General features: G+C 45.0%; 1 protein-coding gene across 1 annotated transcript in view; it reads right to left on the bottom strand.

The window, feature by feature from the left end:
• Positions 1-6701: 6701 nt before the first annotated feature.
• Positions 6702-17179, bottom strand: part of LOC143782746 (acetylgalactosaminyl-O-glycosyl-glycoprotein beta-1,3-N-acetylglucosaminyltransferase-like) — a 71016-nt gene continuing 60538 nt past the window's right edge. The window contains exon 2 of the mRNA XM_077270553.1: positions 6702-8293. Coding sequence (XP_077126668.1) covers positions 7130-8293 — 1164 coding nt within the window. The 3' untranslated portion in view covers positions 6702-7129. The remainder of the gene's footprint in view (positions 8294-17179) is intronic.

Here is a 17179-nt window from a genome sequence, read left to right as displayed (position 1 = left end):
ACAGGGACTAATGGGCAAGGGAGACTGGCACATGGGGACACAAGCATAAGGGAGACAGGCTCAAGGGGACACACGGCCCCCTGACCTGCCAGAGCCGCTTGCAGCTGCGACCGTGGTAGTTACGCCGCTGCCTCACACACACACATACTACAGATATCACACACAAACTACAGATATCACACACACACACACACACACACACACACTACAGATATCACACACACAGTACAGATATCACACACACAGTACAGATATCACACACACAGACATACTACAGATATCACACACACACACACACACACACACACACACACACTACAGATATCACACACACACACACATACTACAGTTATCACACACACACTACAGATATCACACACACACACACATACTACAGTTATCACACACACACTACAGATATCACACACACACACCAGAGATACCAGCTCATATACACAACTCACAATCTCCTCTCTGGTACAGGGGTGGCTGATGTAAACCGGCTGCAGCTCCTCAGCTTCTCCTGACTAAAGCGGCTCTGTCCCGCACCTCCCCCCTGCTCTCGCCTTCTGTCCCGGGGTTATTTTGGCTTTCTCTTAAATATGATCTCATTCAGACGTACATGAGATGTATGAGGGGGGAAAAATACAGACTGAGAAGCTGTCTCATCGTGATGACTGGAGCTGCTTCCTGTCTCTCACGTGCCCCGGCTGCCCCCTTCCCCTAGATATGCCTCAGACTGTTGCCGTGCAGGAGGAATCTCCTGCACTGCAACATGGTGTTGGGTGCCAGCACAGCCCGCACAGTGGTCTATCCAGCACAGCCCGCACAGTGGTCTATCCAGCACAGCCCGCACAGTGGTCTATCCAGCACAGTGGTCTATCCAGCACAGCCCGCACAGCGGTCTATCCAGCACAGCCCGCACAGCAGTCTATCCAGCACAGCCCGCACAGTGGTCTATCCAGCACAGCAGTCTATCCAGCACAGCCCGCACAGTGGTATATACAGCCCGCATCTCTCGCCCCCCCCACCGAGAATGCCTCCACAGTCCAGTAAAAAAAAACAACACTCTCCTTACCTTTCCTCTTGCCAGCGTTGCTTCCTGCTCTGGTCTCAGGCTCGGCTGCAGTCTGCCTGGGACACAGCAGGTGCGCGATGATATGACGTCATCGCGCACCCGCAGTGTCAGAGGCAGAGTGGGGAATGATGGGAGAGGGAGCGTCTTTAGATGCTCTCTCCTCCGTCATAGACGCCGGTATAGTTGAATGCGACGGCAGGGGGGGTGAGTCGGCGGCGGTGGGGGGAGGCGGATCGAGCGGCCCATGACTGGCACCGGCTCTTCTGGCATTTGCCAGAAGTGCCCGATGGCCAGTCCGGCCCTGCTCTGACCTGCCGTCCCCGGGCCCCTGACCTGCTGGGCCCGGCGAAATGGCGACCGCTGCAACCGCGGTAGTTACGCCCCTGTCCATACTGTACAATGGCCACACATAGTGCTCCATACTGTACAATGGCCACACATAGTGCTCCATACTGTACAATGGCCACACATAGTGCTCTATACTGTACAATGGCCACACATGATATTGCCTACAGTATAATGGCCACACATAGTTACTCCTACACACACGGCTGAGCTCCGTACACATTGCACATGCGGCTCCCCTCCGTACACCTCGTACACACCCGGCTCCGCTCCGTACACCTTGCACACACGGCTCCGCTCCGTACACCTCGTACACACACGGCTCCGCTCCGTACACCTCGTACACACACGGCTCCGCTCCGTACACCTCGTACACACACGGCTCCGCTCCGTACACCTCGTACACACACGGCTCCGCTCCGTACACCTCGTACACACACGGCTCCGCTCCGTACACCTCGTACACACACGGCTCTGCTCCGTACACCTCGTACACACCCAGCTCCGCTCCGTACACCTTGTACACACCCAGCTCCGCTCCGTACACCTCGTACACACCCGACTCCTCTCCGTACACACCCGGCTCCGCTCCGTACACCTCATACACACACTGCTCTGCTCCGTACACCTCATAGGCAAAGTTCACATTTGCGGTCCGCGCCGCAGCGTCGGGCGCCGCAGCGGCGCCGCATGCGTCATGCGCCCCTATATTTAACATGGGGGCGCATGGACATGCGGTGCACTTGCGTTTTGCGCCGCATGCGTCACTGCGGCGCACGCGTCCGGGCGCAGAGGATGCAGCAAGTTGCATTTTTGCTGCGTCCAAAATCAATAGAAAATAGGACGCATGCGGCGAAAAACGCAGCGTTGTGCATGCGTTTTGCCGCGTTTTTGTTTGCGTTGAGCGTTGCGGCGCCGGCGCTGCGGCGCACAACGCAAATGTGAACGTAGCCAAACACACACTGCTCTGCCTCTGCTACATCCACACAAACCCCTCCTGACCTCACACAAAAGCTTACCCTCCTCCAGCATGATGACAACCAGCACTGAACTACTGTCCTGCACTACACGGAACTTGAAGCCCTTGATCATGTGACTCCGACTCCTCCCCTCCTGTGACCTCATCACAGGTCCTGTGCGCACAGAGCAGCTGCAGCCATAGTTGTGGTGTGCGGCTCTCTGCGGTGGAGGGGCTCTGCTGCGGGACAAGTGCAGTCCCACTCCCACCCGTGATCGGGCATGCACCGAGAGAGTGCACGCGCACCAGGGCCTGTAAAGAAGATTTATTTAAAGGGCCGGCGGCCCATTTTGTAGCTCAGAGTTATTAGGGGCCCGCCCAGTCTGCTGGACTGAGAGGGCCCCTAAGCACTGCGGGCCCCGTCGCAATTGCGACCCCTGCGACCGCGGTAGTTACGCCCCTGATAGAGGATGTGTCCCGTGTGGCGTAGTGTATAGAGGATGTGTCCCGTGTGGCGTAGTGTATAGAGGATGTGTCCCGGGAGGCGTAGTATATAGAGGATGTGTCCCGTGTGGTGTAGTATATAGAGGATGTGTCCCGTGTGGCGTATATAGAGGATGTGTCCCGTGTGGCGTATTATATAGAGGATGTGTCCCGTGTGGCGTAGTGTATAGAGGATGTGTCCCGTGTGGCGTAGTGTATAGAGGATGTGTCCCGTGTGGCGTAGTGTATAGAGGATGTGTCCCGTGTGGCGTAGTATATAGAGGATGTGTCCCGTGTGGCGTAGTATATAGAGGATGTGTCCCGTGTGGCGTAGTATATAGAGGATGTGTCCCATGTGGTGTAGAATATAAAGGAGAGGATGTGTCCCGTGTGGTGTAGTATATAGAGGATGTGTCCCGTGTGGCGTATTATATAGAGGATGTGTCCCGTGTGGCGTAGTGTATAGAGGATGTGTCCCGTGTGGCGTAGTGTATAGAGGATGTGTCCTGTGTGGCGTAGTGTATAGAGGATGTGTCCCGTGTGGCGTAGTGTATAGAGGATGTGTCCCGTGTGGTGTAGAATATAAAGGAGAGGATGTGTCCCGTGTGGTGTAGTATATAGAGGATGTGTCCCGTGTGGTGTAGTATATAGAGGATGTGTTCCGTGTGGCGTAGTGTATAGAGGATGTGTCCCGTGTGGCGTAATGTATAGAGGATGTGTCCCGTGTGGCGTAGTGTATAGAGGATGTGTCCCATGTGGTGTAGTATATAGAGGATGTGTTCCGTGTGGTGTAGTATATAGAGGATGTTTTCCGTGTGGTGTAGTATATAGATGAAAGTGGGACCTTTATAGAATGAGTGTGTCAAGGCACTGTGGATATGCACAACTGTGCAGTGAGTATGGCGCCATACTCCTGTCCAATACTGTGCAAGCAGAGCACCACATGAAGACCCCTCACAGGCTGTGATCCATCATGGGTCACCCGCGTGTTGACATGACAACCGGAGGTCACCTGGAGACCTCTATAGTTATCAGTGCTGGCTTGATGTGAGCGCCACCCAGTGGTCGGCGCTCATAGCAAGTGATTAAATTTGCTATATAAAGGCGATCTGATCATCGCCTCTATGTAAGAGTCGATCGGGCTAAGACAGCTTCTAGTCTCCCATGGACACTATCGAAGCATGACAAAAGTAAAAAGAAAATGTTTTTAAAAATATAAAAAAACATAAAAGTTCAAATCACCCCCCTTTCGCTCCATTCAAAATAAAACAATCAAAATAAAATCAAACATGCACATATTTAGTATCGCAGCTTTCAGAATCGTCAGATCTAGCAATAAAAAAAAAAGGATTAACCTGATCGTTAAACGGCGTAGCGAAAAAAATAGTCAAAACGCCATAATTAAGGTTTTTTTGTTGCCGCGACATTGCATTAAAATGCAATAACGGGCAATCAAAAGATCATAACTGCACCAAAATGGTATCACTAAAAACGTCAGCTAGGCATGCAAAAAATAAGCCCTCACCCAACCCCAGATCACGAAAAATGGAGACGCTACGGGTATCGGTAAATGGCGCATTTTTTTTTTTTTAACAAAGTTTGGAATTTTTTTTCACCACGTAGATAAAAAAAAGAACCTAGACATGTTTGGTGTCTATGAACTCGTAATGGCCTGGAAAATCATAATGGCAGGTAAGTTTTAGTCTTTAGTGAACCTAGCAAAAAAGCCAAACAAAAAACAAGTGTGGGACTGCACTTTTTTTGCAATTTCACCGCACTTCGAATTTTTTTCCTGTTTTCTATTACAGGACATCGTAAAACAATGATGTTGTTCAAAAGTACAACTCGTCCCACAAAAAACAAGCCCTCACACGGCCATATTGACTGAAAAAAGTTATGGCTCTGGGAAGAAGGTGAGTGAAAAAGAAAACGCAAAACCGAAAAAAGCCCCGGGGGTTAAGGGGTTAAGAATGGTGGTGTATTTTGTCTGGTTTTGACAACTTTATGACATCCATTTTTACATTCACAATTAAAAAATATAAAATATCTAATAGAGTTTCCTATGGAATCTTTGTAATGCATTTATTAAAAGTGGATGCCGTATAGCTGGTGTGTGTATGACATTCATTTTTTTTGTGTATGCATTGAAATTCAAACAAAAGTCTCATCCAACAACAGATAAGACTAGCACCTGCTGCATTTTATTTTCTTACACACAGTCCATGGAAAAAGAACCTGATGTGAGCTACCACGTTGATAAACATTGATCAGAGTGCTGTCCGTGTGTGGTTTGTTTTTGCATAAAAACAGAGCATAGACCAAAAAGTGAACTCAGTCCCATTATCCTTATAGAAGCACTCCCATCAAAGTTTTCATCTTTTTAATATATTGAAATCATTCTATTATATAGCACTGTGTACGTACAATTGCTCATTTTATCTTTCTATCCAGTTAATTCTTCAATTTTCTATTAGGTCTATGATATTACGTGGTTAAAAACAGGCTAGCTCTATGTAGAAAAAGAAAGTCTCTTTCCTGTGTGAGTTATCCCCCTCTTCAACTCCTGACCCAACTGTTCCACTCCTCCCCACTGCCAGAGACTTTGCAGTGAAGTAGAATTGTAGTTCTAATGATGATTCGTGCAAGGGAAATAGACCTCCTGCTTCTACATAGCACTTAGAAAGATTCAGCTAGTCTGTTTTTAATCACATGATGTCACAGACCTAATAGAAAAGAGAAGAATTAACTGGTTAGAAAGGCAAAATTAGCAATTGTCAGTACACAGTGACACATGATGTCACAGACCTAATAGAAAAGAGAAGAATTAACTGGGTAGAAAGGCAAAATTAGCAATTGTCAGTACACAGTGACATATAATGTGAAAAAACAATAAAGTAGAGATTTATATTGCTGGTTTATATCATGTAAAACCAAAAAAGAACCACTAGGCCCAGGAGCAATATACGTAGAAATAAATTTTATTGTACACATATTTTAAAAAATCGCATAAAAATATTAATTAATGTAACAACACAATTTTAGAAAAGATAAGACAACAAACTAGTACCGCAAAAAAAGGAGACAGGATATTGCACAAAAATGATAACCACTGGAGGAATATACAGTAACCAAATAAATCAATACATATAAAGCTCAATACATGTCTATGGAAGATACAATATATATTACTACCCAGTTGGTCATGACACCCCCCCCCCCCCGAGGAAGCAATTGTGCGAAACGTACGTTGGAGTTTCTCTTCCCGCACTCAGGTACACGATGACTCTTCTTATCTCGTTTTTATCACTACTTGAATATAGTGCCTATTATGTTAGGTAACCTTACCTTACTGTGTCCCCACTTTAACTGATTTGAGTGCATTATTATACTACATATACGTATATATATCTGCTTATTAGGCACTCTTCTTAGTTTATTACGCTGGGTTATGTTTCCATTTGGGATATGATTCGACTTACATATGTTTGCAGTTACTGATAGGCTATGCTAATTTTTGGATTAATTGCACTTTGGCACTATGCACTTTAGATATTTTTATGGGATTATTTGAGTCTTGACCAACTGGGTAGTAATATATATTGTATCTTCCATAGACATGTATTGAGCTTTATATGTATTGATTTATTTGGTTACTGTATATTCCTCCAGTGGTTATCATTTTTGTACAATATCCTGCGGTACTAGTTTGTTGTCTTATCTTTTCTAAAATTGTGTTGTTACATTACTTAATATTTTTATGCGATTTTTTAAATTTGTGTACAATAAAATTTATTTCTACTTATATTGTTACTGGGCCTAGCGGTTCTTTTTTGGTTTTGCATGATATATATATATGGCTGAGCGTTTGTACTGTTTGCCCCGTTTGTTGGTATAATGGTTTATATCATGCAAGTAGCTTACTCTGTGTGATATGCTAGGCATTGTATGTGACCTCTTGGTCGCGCTACCAATATTTTGCGCCAAACGTTTCGTGCAACTTTAGGGCATTGGGCACTTTTATTCTGCTTACACCACCTCTTGGCTAATTTACTTTACAGAGAAGTTTTTGGAACATTTGAAGCAGAATTCTGGCACATTTTGCTTACTAAATCAGCATCAATAATTTTAATAGAAAGGCAAACATTTTCCTAATCCCAGACAACCGGTTATACTGGATAACTGAACAGATACAATGTAAAAATCTGCTACTTTATTCTTTTAAGACAACTCTGCATTAAAGCTAATAACTTCACATTTATGGGCATTCAGTTAAACTTAGTCACGTTTATCACTGTCTTTGAATGACTTAAACACGAATGTTTTGTGATCTGTAATGATTTCCACATAATTAACATTTCATAAGGCATAAATCGATGGACCATGAGTATATGCTGATAAAAACAGGGATCAAAAGAATCAATATTATTTGGTACTGTGATCCCAAAGGTGCGTATTCCTCCATGATTTTCTGGTGTTAGCCCTGCTTTCTTCAGGCACATTCCAAGATAAGCATCATCAATTGGAATTAATGGGATGTACAGAGATTCCTTATGTATAGAGAAGGCTGTGAAGCTGGACATAAGAATTCCTCCACCACCACAGTAGGGGTCATATGAGTCAGCAGGAAAAATTTCTTTTGAGACATAATATTTGCTGTGCTTCTCAAAGATTAGGGGCATCCCTTCATTCAGTGCCCCAACAAAGAGATGGCTCTTCATGCCTGTTATTTTTGTACTTTGCAGATACGTTACAACATTTAATGTATGGACAAACACATCATCATCTCCATTAAATATAAACTGAGCACTTGGACACTTTTGTTCAAGCCAATGGTGGAAAAGGATTTGCTTTAAGGTTAAATTATAGAAAGAATCTTCAAAATTCCACTGCACAATATCTTCAAATATTTCACTCTCTGTGGACAGCAACTGCAACATCCGTTTTGTTTGCTCTTTATCCCTTGGGACACCACTAAGAAAGATTCTTTTCACTTTTGCCCCATTATAAGTCTTTTCTTCTCCCCAAGTTCTCCTGATAGCCTCACGACGCTCAAAATTTCCAGGGGCAGTTTTAATGGCTAGCAAAAGAAAAACATCTTCATTATCAGGTCCACCACACTTCATGGGAGAGTCCAGCAGCAATGGAAAGGCTCTACAATGACGATAAACCAGAAAATCTTTAAAATTTTGTGTTTCGCTATTAAAAGTTGGCATGATGTAAGCAGAAATGTTTTCTGTACATATGACCGTTTGTAATTCTGTAGGGGCTGGATACTGGTAAGGAATAGGCACATCTTCTGGATCTCTTTCATTAGGAACTTTAGGGTTGTTTGATACGAAAAGGAAGTGCAGTAGAAGGACACCAACTGTTAATCCAAAAAGTAGTTGGCAACATTGTTTTTTCCTGATTTTTTTGGAAAGGCTTGGCATCTGAAATTATGCAGAAAAAAAAATACATTAGTATAATAACATTATCTGTGATATGATCTATTGTACTAAATTAGGATCATGAGTGTCCACAATATTATGGTGTTGTGGTCATTCCTCTTAGATCCATGTTGTACAATGCAGTAAGCCCTATTTCATATTTGCCATAGTGGGGTGACATTCTAGCACCGGTATTACAGCCTCAAAATATGGAGACAGTTACAATAATTAGATTTTTTGTGGGTGTGCTAAACTGAAATATAGGAGGTCAAATTATTGCAGAGATAATACAGACCCAAAGGCAGAAAGTTTCACTAAAAAAACACTTATAATATAAATTGCTGAAAGATCCACCTTTATACAACATCCTAAATATTCTGGATTGTCTGGTGGTGCAGTAGGCATGTTCACCAGTAAATATTAGATTTACGACTACATTGTCATAGAAAATATTAAAAGTCTTTGAGGTACATCATGCCTCCCCTTCCTTCTTTTTCTTTCATGTACCATTTGTCATGACAAGATAGGAGTGTGCCCTCCATGCTGTGTTTATGTAAAATGGCAGTTTACAAAGCTGTGAAGCCACTTAATTAAAATGCGAGGATCCTTCTGATGTCTAAAGGTACCTTCACACGAAACGACTTTGTAACGATATCGCTAGCGATCCGTGACGTTGCAGCGTCCTCGCTAGCGATATCGTTTAGTTTGACACGCAGCAGCGATCAGGATCCTGCTGTGATGTCGCTGGTCGCTGAATAAAGTCCAGAACTTTATTTGGTCGTCCGATCGCCGTGTATCGTTGTGTTTGAAAGCAAAAGCAACAATACCAGCGATGTTTTACACTGGTAACCAGGGTAAACATCGGGTTACCAAGCGCAGGGCCGCGCTTAGTAACCCGATGTTTACCCTGGTTACCAGCGTAAAAGTAAAAAAAACAAACAGTACATACTCACCTGCGCGTCCCCCAGCGTCTGCTTCCTGACACTTACTGAGCGCCGGCCCTAAAGTGAAAGTGAAAGCACAGCGGTGACGTCACCGCTGTGCTGTTAGGGCCGGAGCTCAGTCAGTGTCAGGAAGCAGACGCTGGGGGACGCGCAGGTGAGCATGTACTGTTTGTTTTTTTTACTTTTACGCTGGTAACCAGGGTAAACATCGGGTTACCAAGCGCAGGGCCGCGCTTAGTAACCCGATGTTTACCCTGGTTACCAGCGTAAAAGTAAAAAAACCAAACAGTACATACTCACCTGCGTGTCCCCCAGCGTCTGCTTCCTGACACTTACTGAGCGCCGGCCCGAAAGTGAAAGCACAGCGGTGACGTCACCGCTGTGCTGTTAGGGCCGGAGCTCAGTCAGTGTCAGGAAGCAGACGCTGGGGGACGCGCAGGTGAGCATGTACTGTTTGTTTTTTTTACTTTTACGCTGGTAACCAGGGTAAACATCGGGTTACTAAGCGCGGCCCTGCGCTTAGCAACCCGATGTTTACCCTGGTTACCCGGGGACCTCGGCATCGTTGGTCGCTGGAGAGCGGTCTGTGTGACAGCTCCCCAGCGATCAAACAGCGACGCTGCAGCGATCGACATCGTTGTCGCTATCGCTGCAGCGTCGCTTCGTGTGAAGGTACCTTTAGTGACTGAAGACCATGTGTATTGTCCCCACAGGGAGAGAAAAGAAAAGACTACTAGATTGAAGTGGATCAAAGAAAATATGACACCTTTACACATAGCTGTGGGAGGAAATATGGAATATTGGAATTTATATCCATCCGATATTAATGAGATGTATATTGTTGGCACCGGGATAACTAGGCAATCATACACATATTTTATCATAATCATAACCCCTTCCAAAAGGTCCCAAATCCAGAGGGACCATAAAACTACCAGAAGCTAGGCCATGTTTGGTCTCTGAGAGTAGATAAAATCCCGATAGAAAAGATGACAACAGTCTCAAACTTTTGCAGTCATCTTATGTGGAGTTATTAGATAAATTTGGATTTCCTAAAATTATGAATGGCTGAGTCCAGCCTAAAACCGGGACCTTGTGGGGTCATAGTAGAGGGGTGTGTGGGTGGGACTCAGGATCTGATAAAAGATCATTCCCATTTATCATCAGTGTTCGTACAAGAGAGTTACATATCCTGTGTATGTAGGGACCCCGTCTTGACGGCCAAATCGAAGCGCTCTCCTTCGGCTAAACTGAATCGTCTCTGCGATCGGTGTAGTAAGTTCTCCTGTTTATTCCTTTTATTTTATGTAATTGCTTATGATGTATTGTTTTGTCAATTGTAAAATCAGAAGATGAACCCCCCACCAGGGCCTAGTGCAGCCATTCTTTTTTTGGGTGGGGCAGTTGGGAGAGCCCGTGAGAATTTGCAACCAATTACTGTGGGCAGCACCATTACTGTTGGGCTTAAGGACACAGGCGCAGAACATATTCTAGTGCACCCTGAGTTTGTGTTACCGGAGGAACTCATTCCTGGGAAGACCCTGACTGTCACCGGTTTTGGGGGTGTTCGCTGTCTCATACTGATGGCCTGGGTTTTTCTGGATTGAAAAGGGGAGGGGGATAAGAGAAGAGGGGGTGTCTGAGAATCTCCAAACAAATGTTTTATTGGGACCTGATCTGGGACTTCTGCTAGCCTGATACATCCCTGACAACCCTCCAAGATCTGATATGTCATGTCAAGGAAGTGTCCATAATGTGAATGTGATGCATAATAAAAATGTGTGTTGTGGTACAGCAGAACTCAGCCACATTCACTCTGCGGGGTGATACTGCTGAGGATACCCTAAAAGGAGCCAGCATAAGTGCTAAGGGCGATGGGAGCAGGCCTGGAGATCATGAATCAGGTGATCCCGTGCAGCTGGCCAGTGTCACGACGGATTGTGACATGGCCGATGGTAGCTGCCCCATGATTGGCACATCTCTTGAGGTAATGTGAAGGGATGGGGAGAAGCACGGGGATCATAAGGAAGGTGATCTCGATCAGCTGATCAATGGCACGATGGAACATGATGTGGCCAGTGGTAGCTGCCTCACAGTTAGCAAAGCCTCTAAAGGTACCTTCACACGAAGCGACGCTGCAGCGATAGCGACAACGATGCCGATCGCTGCAGCGTCGCTGTTTGATCGCTGGAGAGCTGTCACACAGACCGCTCTCCAGCGACCAAACGATGCCGAGGTCCCCGGGTAACCAGGGTAAACATCGGGTTGCTAAGCGCAGAGCCGCGCTTAGTAACCCGATGTTTACCCTGGTTACCAGCGTAAAAGTAAAAAAAACAAACAGTACATACTCACCTGCGCGTCCCCCAGCGTCTGCTTCCTGACACTGACTGAGCTCCGGCCCTAACAGCACAGCGGTGACGTCACCGCTGTGCTTTCACTTTCACTTTAGGGCCGGCGCTCAGTAAGTGTCAGGAAGCAGAGGCTGGGGGACGCGCAGGTGAGCATGTACTGTTTGTTTTTTTTACTTTTACGCTGGTAACCAGGGTAAACATCGGGTTACTAAGCGCAGCCCTGCGCTTGGTAACCCGATGTTTACCCTGGTTACCAGTGTAAAACATCACTGGTATCGTTGCTTTTGCTTTCAAACACAACGATACACAGCGATCGGACGACCAAATAAAGTTCTGGACTTTATTCAGCGACCAGCGACATCACAGCAGGATCCTGATCGCTGCTGCGTGTCAAACGAAACGATATCGCTAGCCAGGACGCTGCAACGTCACGGATCGCTAGCGATGTCGTTTCGTGTGAAGGTACCTTAAGGTAAAAAGGAGGCCAGAGAAGGTGTTACCTCCAGCACATCCGGGGTGTGGGAAGGTATGTCCTAGAGCAGGGCAGGGTGAGGTAAATGTGTGTCTCATTGTCTGTCAGGAGGATGGGGAAACGACACCCCTAGCCTGTCAGAGTGGTGGTAAAATTGCACCCAGAGTCTGTCAGTGGTGGGCAGGTGTGTCCCACGGTCTGTCGGCCAAATAGGAGAATGTTATCCCCCGGGAAGACAGCCTATCCAGGGGCCCTGTCACCCTCGGCCCGAGAGCCCAGAACACAGGAAACATCCTGTCTTCTGGACTCTCATCATCTAGTTGGGTAACAGGACCTGTGATTGACCCAGAACAGGTCACAGGGGAGGTTTCTTGTAAAATATTTAGTATATTTTTCATAAACACTGCCTTCCTTTGGATTAAATATCAAATTTAATAGTTCTGGTCCTTCTGTTCGGTAAACTACACCTCGAAATGATAGCTACTGTTAATGGTGTCTAATCAACCGAAACAGATTAGCGGTGGTGGCGGCGAGTAGTCTGGGGTTATCAGAGAGTTAGCTGTGACCGTACCGGGGTGTGTACACATATTCCATGTGTTGGAATCTGGAGGTGTATATGCCGTATGCTCAGCGCTAATTTTCCGATAGCCGGCCTAATGGTGCGAACAGGCTGCGCCCGTCTCCTTTGATCGTCAGTCAATTCTGTAATTGTCTGGACGATAGGAGGCAGCAGAGAGTTTTTTGCTCCAAAGATCACAGCGGGTGGTACTCGTGACCTTCCTGGCCTGTGATATCAGGGATTAAGAAAGTCTTGACAAATATTTGGGATCCCTGACATACAGTACATGAACATGAAAACTGGCTTACTTGCCCTGTGCTTACCACATCGACAAGATAGCTTCTCACAGTACACAAACAATGCATGGTCTGTAGGTAAAAAATTATTTTTTTGTTCTTACCAATTTTCATAAAGGCTGCATTATTTGTTATAACTGTACAGATTAATGAATCTAATATTGTATACTTTCAGTTGTTACAGAAATACAGATGGTGTCCACAAACAAGTAGCTGTTTTTAGGTCAGTTTCTGCATCAAATTCGTATGTAGCTATGCTGTGCTGCATGTCCATTCATTCTAACCCAAGCAGTCAAAGAGCAGCAGCATACTCAAGTACAGAAGAATGAAGAAGGTGAGGTCTTGAGGCAACGGCAGTAGCTATAATTATAGGGACAACTAAAGGAGAAATGAAAACATTTATTACAGTCACATTTACATTCTACAGTGCATGAACATTTTCCAGGTACCCGACATAGAGTGACTGCAGACTAGAACCACAAGCCTGAACACTCCCCTTTAACTACTTTTGAACTAACCCTATGAAGAAATGTAACACTTAAAGAGTAATTAAGCCTTTTCTTTTAATAATTTTGTCCAGCAAGGTTAAAAGAAGACACAAGTTCATCAAGTTCAACATATGACCAAACATGTTGATCCAGAAGAAGGCAAAATCCCCAACTCCTTACCAACTGCCCATATGCAATCAGTCTGATTTTTGCTCCTCTGCCCCTGTTCCGATGCTCACATCATCAATTGTATTCGCGTCTGATAGAAGAAATGCTGGTAACAGGCAGAGAGAGCGGTGTTAATGCTTCACTGGCACTGCTTCCCTGTGTGCCTCTGCCAGGGAGTCACTGTGCTGAATGCCGACAACCAGAGAGAAGAACTGGGTGACCATAGGCGCAAAGAGTACATTGTTTTGTTTTTAATTGCACCCTCTAGGGAGACAAGTACTAGAGCTCTAAGCAAGTGCCTACCTTTCGTCCTGGCCCTGCCTATGGTGAATTCTGAAGAGACAAGTTGAGCATCACTCTCTATCCAGCATACAGGCTGTAAAAGAAGTCATTCTTGAAGAATGAAATTGTTTTTAATTTGAGTCATTTATAATTAAATTGAATAACTTGTAAAGAAAGTTATGCTACTTTCATGTTATGGGTTAAAAAAATGTTCCTTTAAACTTAATTCTTGAATTTTGATAACATTTTATTCCACTTTTTGTTTGATGGTGTTCATTGAAAAATATTTTTGCACTTTTTAATATATTTTTTTATATATTTTTTCACTTTTTTACATTGTCTTGTCCTGGGACATCACTGTATAGTGTCAGATTGCTCATCTTGCGGCCGGGGGTCTCCATGGAGACCATCAGGACAGTGCAATCGCATTGCGTTGTCCTGATGGAAGCGTGCAGGGAACTCATTCCCTGCACGATGCTCCTCTATGTCGCTGTCACTACTGACAACCGCATCAGAGGAGTTAAATGCCCACAATCGGTATTAGCACCGATGGTGGGTATTGCGGGTTGTCAACTCTCATACAGAACTGACACCCGCACCGATCGCCATGGAGCTCAGCGTGAGGCCGCGCAATCAGTGTGCCGTACATGTACTGTTTGCGGGAAAACAGCTCCCACAAAGCAGTACATGTACGGCTCATGTCGGGAAGGGGTTAAATGATAATTTTTCTTATCACAGCTAGATTTACACTATATGCACTAAGGTATTAGGGCACACCAATTAATCAAGGAATTGAGATGTTTCATTCAGTCCCATTTCCAGAGTTATATAAAATCCAGCCCCTCGCCATTCAGTCTGCCTTTACAAACATTTGTGAAAGAATAGCTCAGCCAAAACTGAGCTCCAGAATTTAGTTGGTGCTCCTTTCCTTCCGAGCCCTGCCTTGTGCCCGAACAGTAGTTTTCCTCCACATGTGTCAGTGTACTCAGGAGGAATTGTGCAACAAATTGTACGGTCCATTTTTTACTGTTACCCTTTAATTTGGGGCAAAACCAACATTTTTTTGGGGGAAATTTTTTTTCATTTTCACGGTTCAGCATTATAAAATAAGTTTTTTGAGTGTTGTAGTTTCTAAAAGGAGGTCACTTGGTGGGATTTTCCACTGTGGTCACTGCGACAGAGCTTGAACTGCCATGACCTCATCACTTGCATTCTCCCATGGACCTGTGGTCACAGGAGTTCATGCCAGCAGTGAGCACAGACTCAGTGACGTCTTCTCATTTATTCCCCAGTAGTTTACAGCCAGAGCAGTCGCATCTTAGCACCGCTCCAGTTGTAAACTGTACATTCCCCAGATATGGATTACTGCGTGGGCCTGAACGCCAGACAGGTATGGTATATTGTTGGTTTATTATTTTTATTTTTTTACAGGAGATCGAGGGTGTCACTTGGATTAGCAGTATAATAAAGATGGCAAAACTGTGTGGTGTATGATTTCATTAAAATACTTTATACTAACTGTGTGGTGTTTATTTAACCCTCTACAAACTATAGGATTAGAAATGGATAGGTGTCTTATTGACACCTCTCCATTACTAAGCCGGGCTTAATGTCACCTTGCAATAGGAAGGTTACATTAACCCCCCACTTGCCACCACTACAGGGCAAAGCTCCAGAATTGGCACATCTAATAGATGCACCTTTTCTGGGCAGCTGCGCGCTGCTGTTTTTAGGCTTGGGGGGGCCCATATCCATGGCCCCTTACCAACCTGAGAATAGCAACCCACACCTGTGAATTCTGCTGGGTTGGTTTAAAAACATATTGGGACCCCACGTCGGGTTTTTCATTTATTGATTCTCCCCTGCTCGCCTGCAGAGCAGGGGAGAATGGATGAAAGCTGCGTTCAGCGCCAGCCGCTGGGGAACAGCGGCTTCCAGTAGCGCTATTTCCCCGGCAGCCATCCGTGCACACGGAGGACAGTGCACTGTTCTCCGTGTGCATGTGTGTGGCATGTTTTGTGGCCCGCGTGCATGGGTGAAAACAGACATGTCTGCGTGTTTCAAACACGGACACACGGTCCGTAGAAACACACTGACGTGCACAGATCCATTCACTTGAATGGGTCTATATGTGTCAGTGTCTCGGGTACGTGAGAAAACTGTCACCACACGTACCGGAGACACTGACGTGTGAAAGGGGCCTAACATGAAGTACAATGTGTCGCAATAAACAATCTCAGAATGACCGGGATCCGTTGAAGCGTTCCAGAGCTATAACTTCATAAAGTGACAGTGGTCAGAATTGTAAAATTTGGCCTTGTCAGTAAAGTGAAAACAGACTCTGGGGTGAAGGGGTTAATACACAACAATGAGATTGCCTCTGTGGCGTCTTTTTTTTTTTTTAACCTACTCTCAATTCCATCCACAAAGTAATTAACCTTAATGACCTTAGTCATTAACATTAGCCAGGGCCATTTTCCACTTTTGCGTTTATGGATTTTGCTCCCCTTGTTTCCAAAGTCATAACTTTTTTCCATCAATATGGCCATGAGGGCTTGTTTTTGTGGGACAAGTTGTACTTTTGAATGACACAATTAATTTTACCATGTACTGGAAAACAGGGAAAAAATTCCAAGTGTGGTGAAAGGGCAAAAAAAGTGCAATTCTGAAATATGTTTTTCGTTTTTACCATGTTCACTAAATGCTAAAGATAACATGCCATTATGATTCTCCAGGTCATTACAAGTTCGTAGATACCAAACATGTTTATGTTATTTTTTATTTACAGTGGGTACAGCATAGAGTTTGCTAAAAAAAACACATGAGGGACTCCCAGATTATGAGAAATAAGATTCTCTGGTCTGATGAGATGAAAATAGACCTTTTTGGTGATAATTCTAAGCGGGAATCTACCCGACGGAAGCCTCTCCTCAGTGCAAGACATATGAAAGCCCGCATAGAGTTTGCAAAAAAACACATGAAGGACTCCAAGACTATGAGAAATAAGATTCTCTGGTCTGATGAGATGAAGATAGTCCTTTATGGTGATAATTCTAAGCAGTATGTGTGGAGAAAACCAGGCACTGCTCATCACCATCCCAACACAATGACCCTAAGCACACTGCTAAAATAACAAAGGAGTGGCTTCAGTACTACTCTGTGACCATTCTTGACTGGCCCAGCCAGAGCCCTGACCTAAACCCAATTGAGCATGTCTGGAGAGACCTGAAAATGGCTGTCCACCAACGTTCACCATCCAACCTAACAGAACTGGAGAGGATCTGCAAGGAAGAATGGCAGAGGATCCCCACATTCAGGTGTGAAAAACG

Source organism: Ranitomeya variabilis, chromosome 1 (genome assembly GCF_051348905.1).
Source record: "Ranitomeya variabilis isolate aRanVar5 chromosome 1, aRanVar5.hap1, whole genome shotgun sequence".
In the NCBI taxonomy this organism is placed as follows: Eukaryota; Metazoa; Chordata; class Amphibia; order Anura; family Dendrobatidae; genus Ranitomeya; species Ranitomeya variabilis.
The sequence above is the reverse complement of the archived record's forward strand: the minus strand, read 5'-3'. Positions and strand labels throughout refer to the sequence as shown.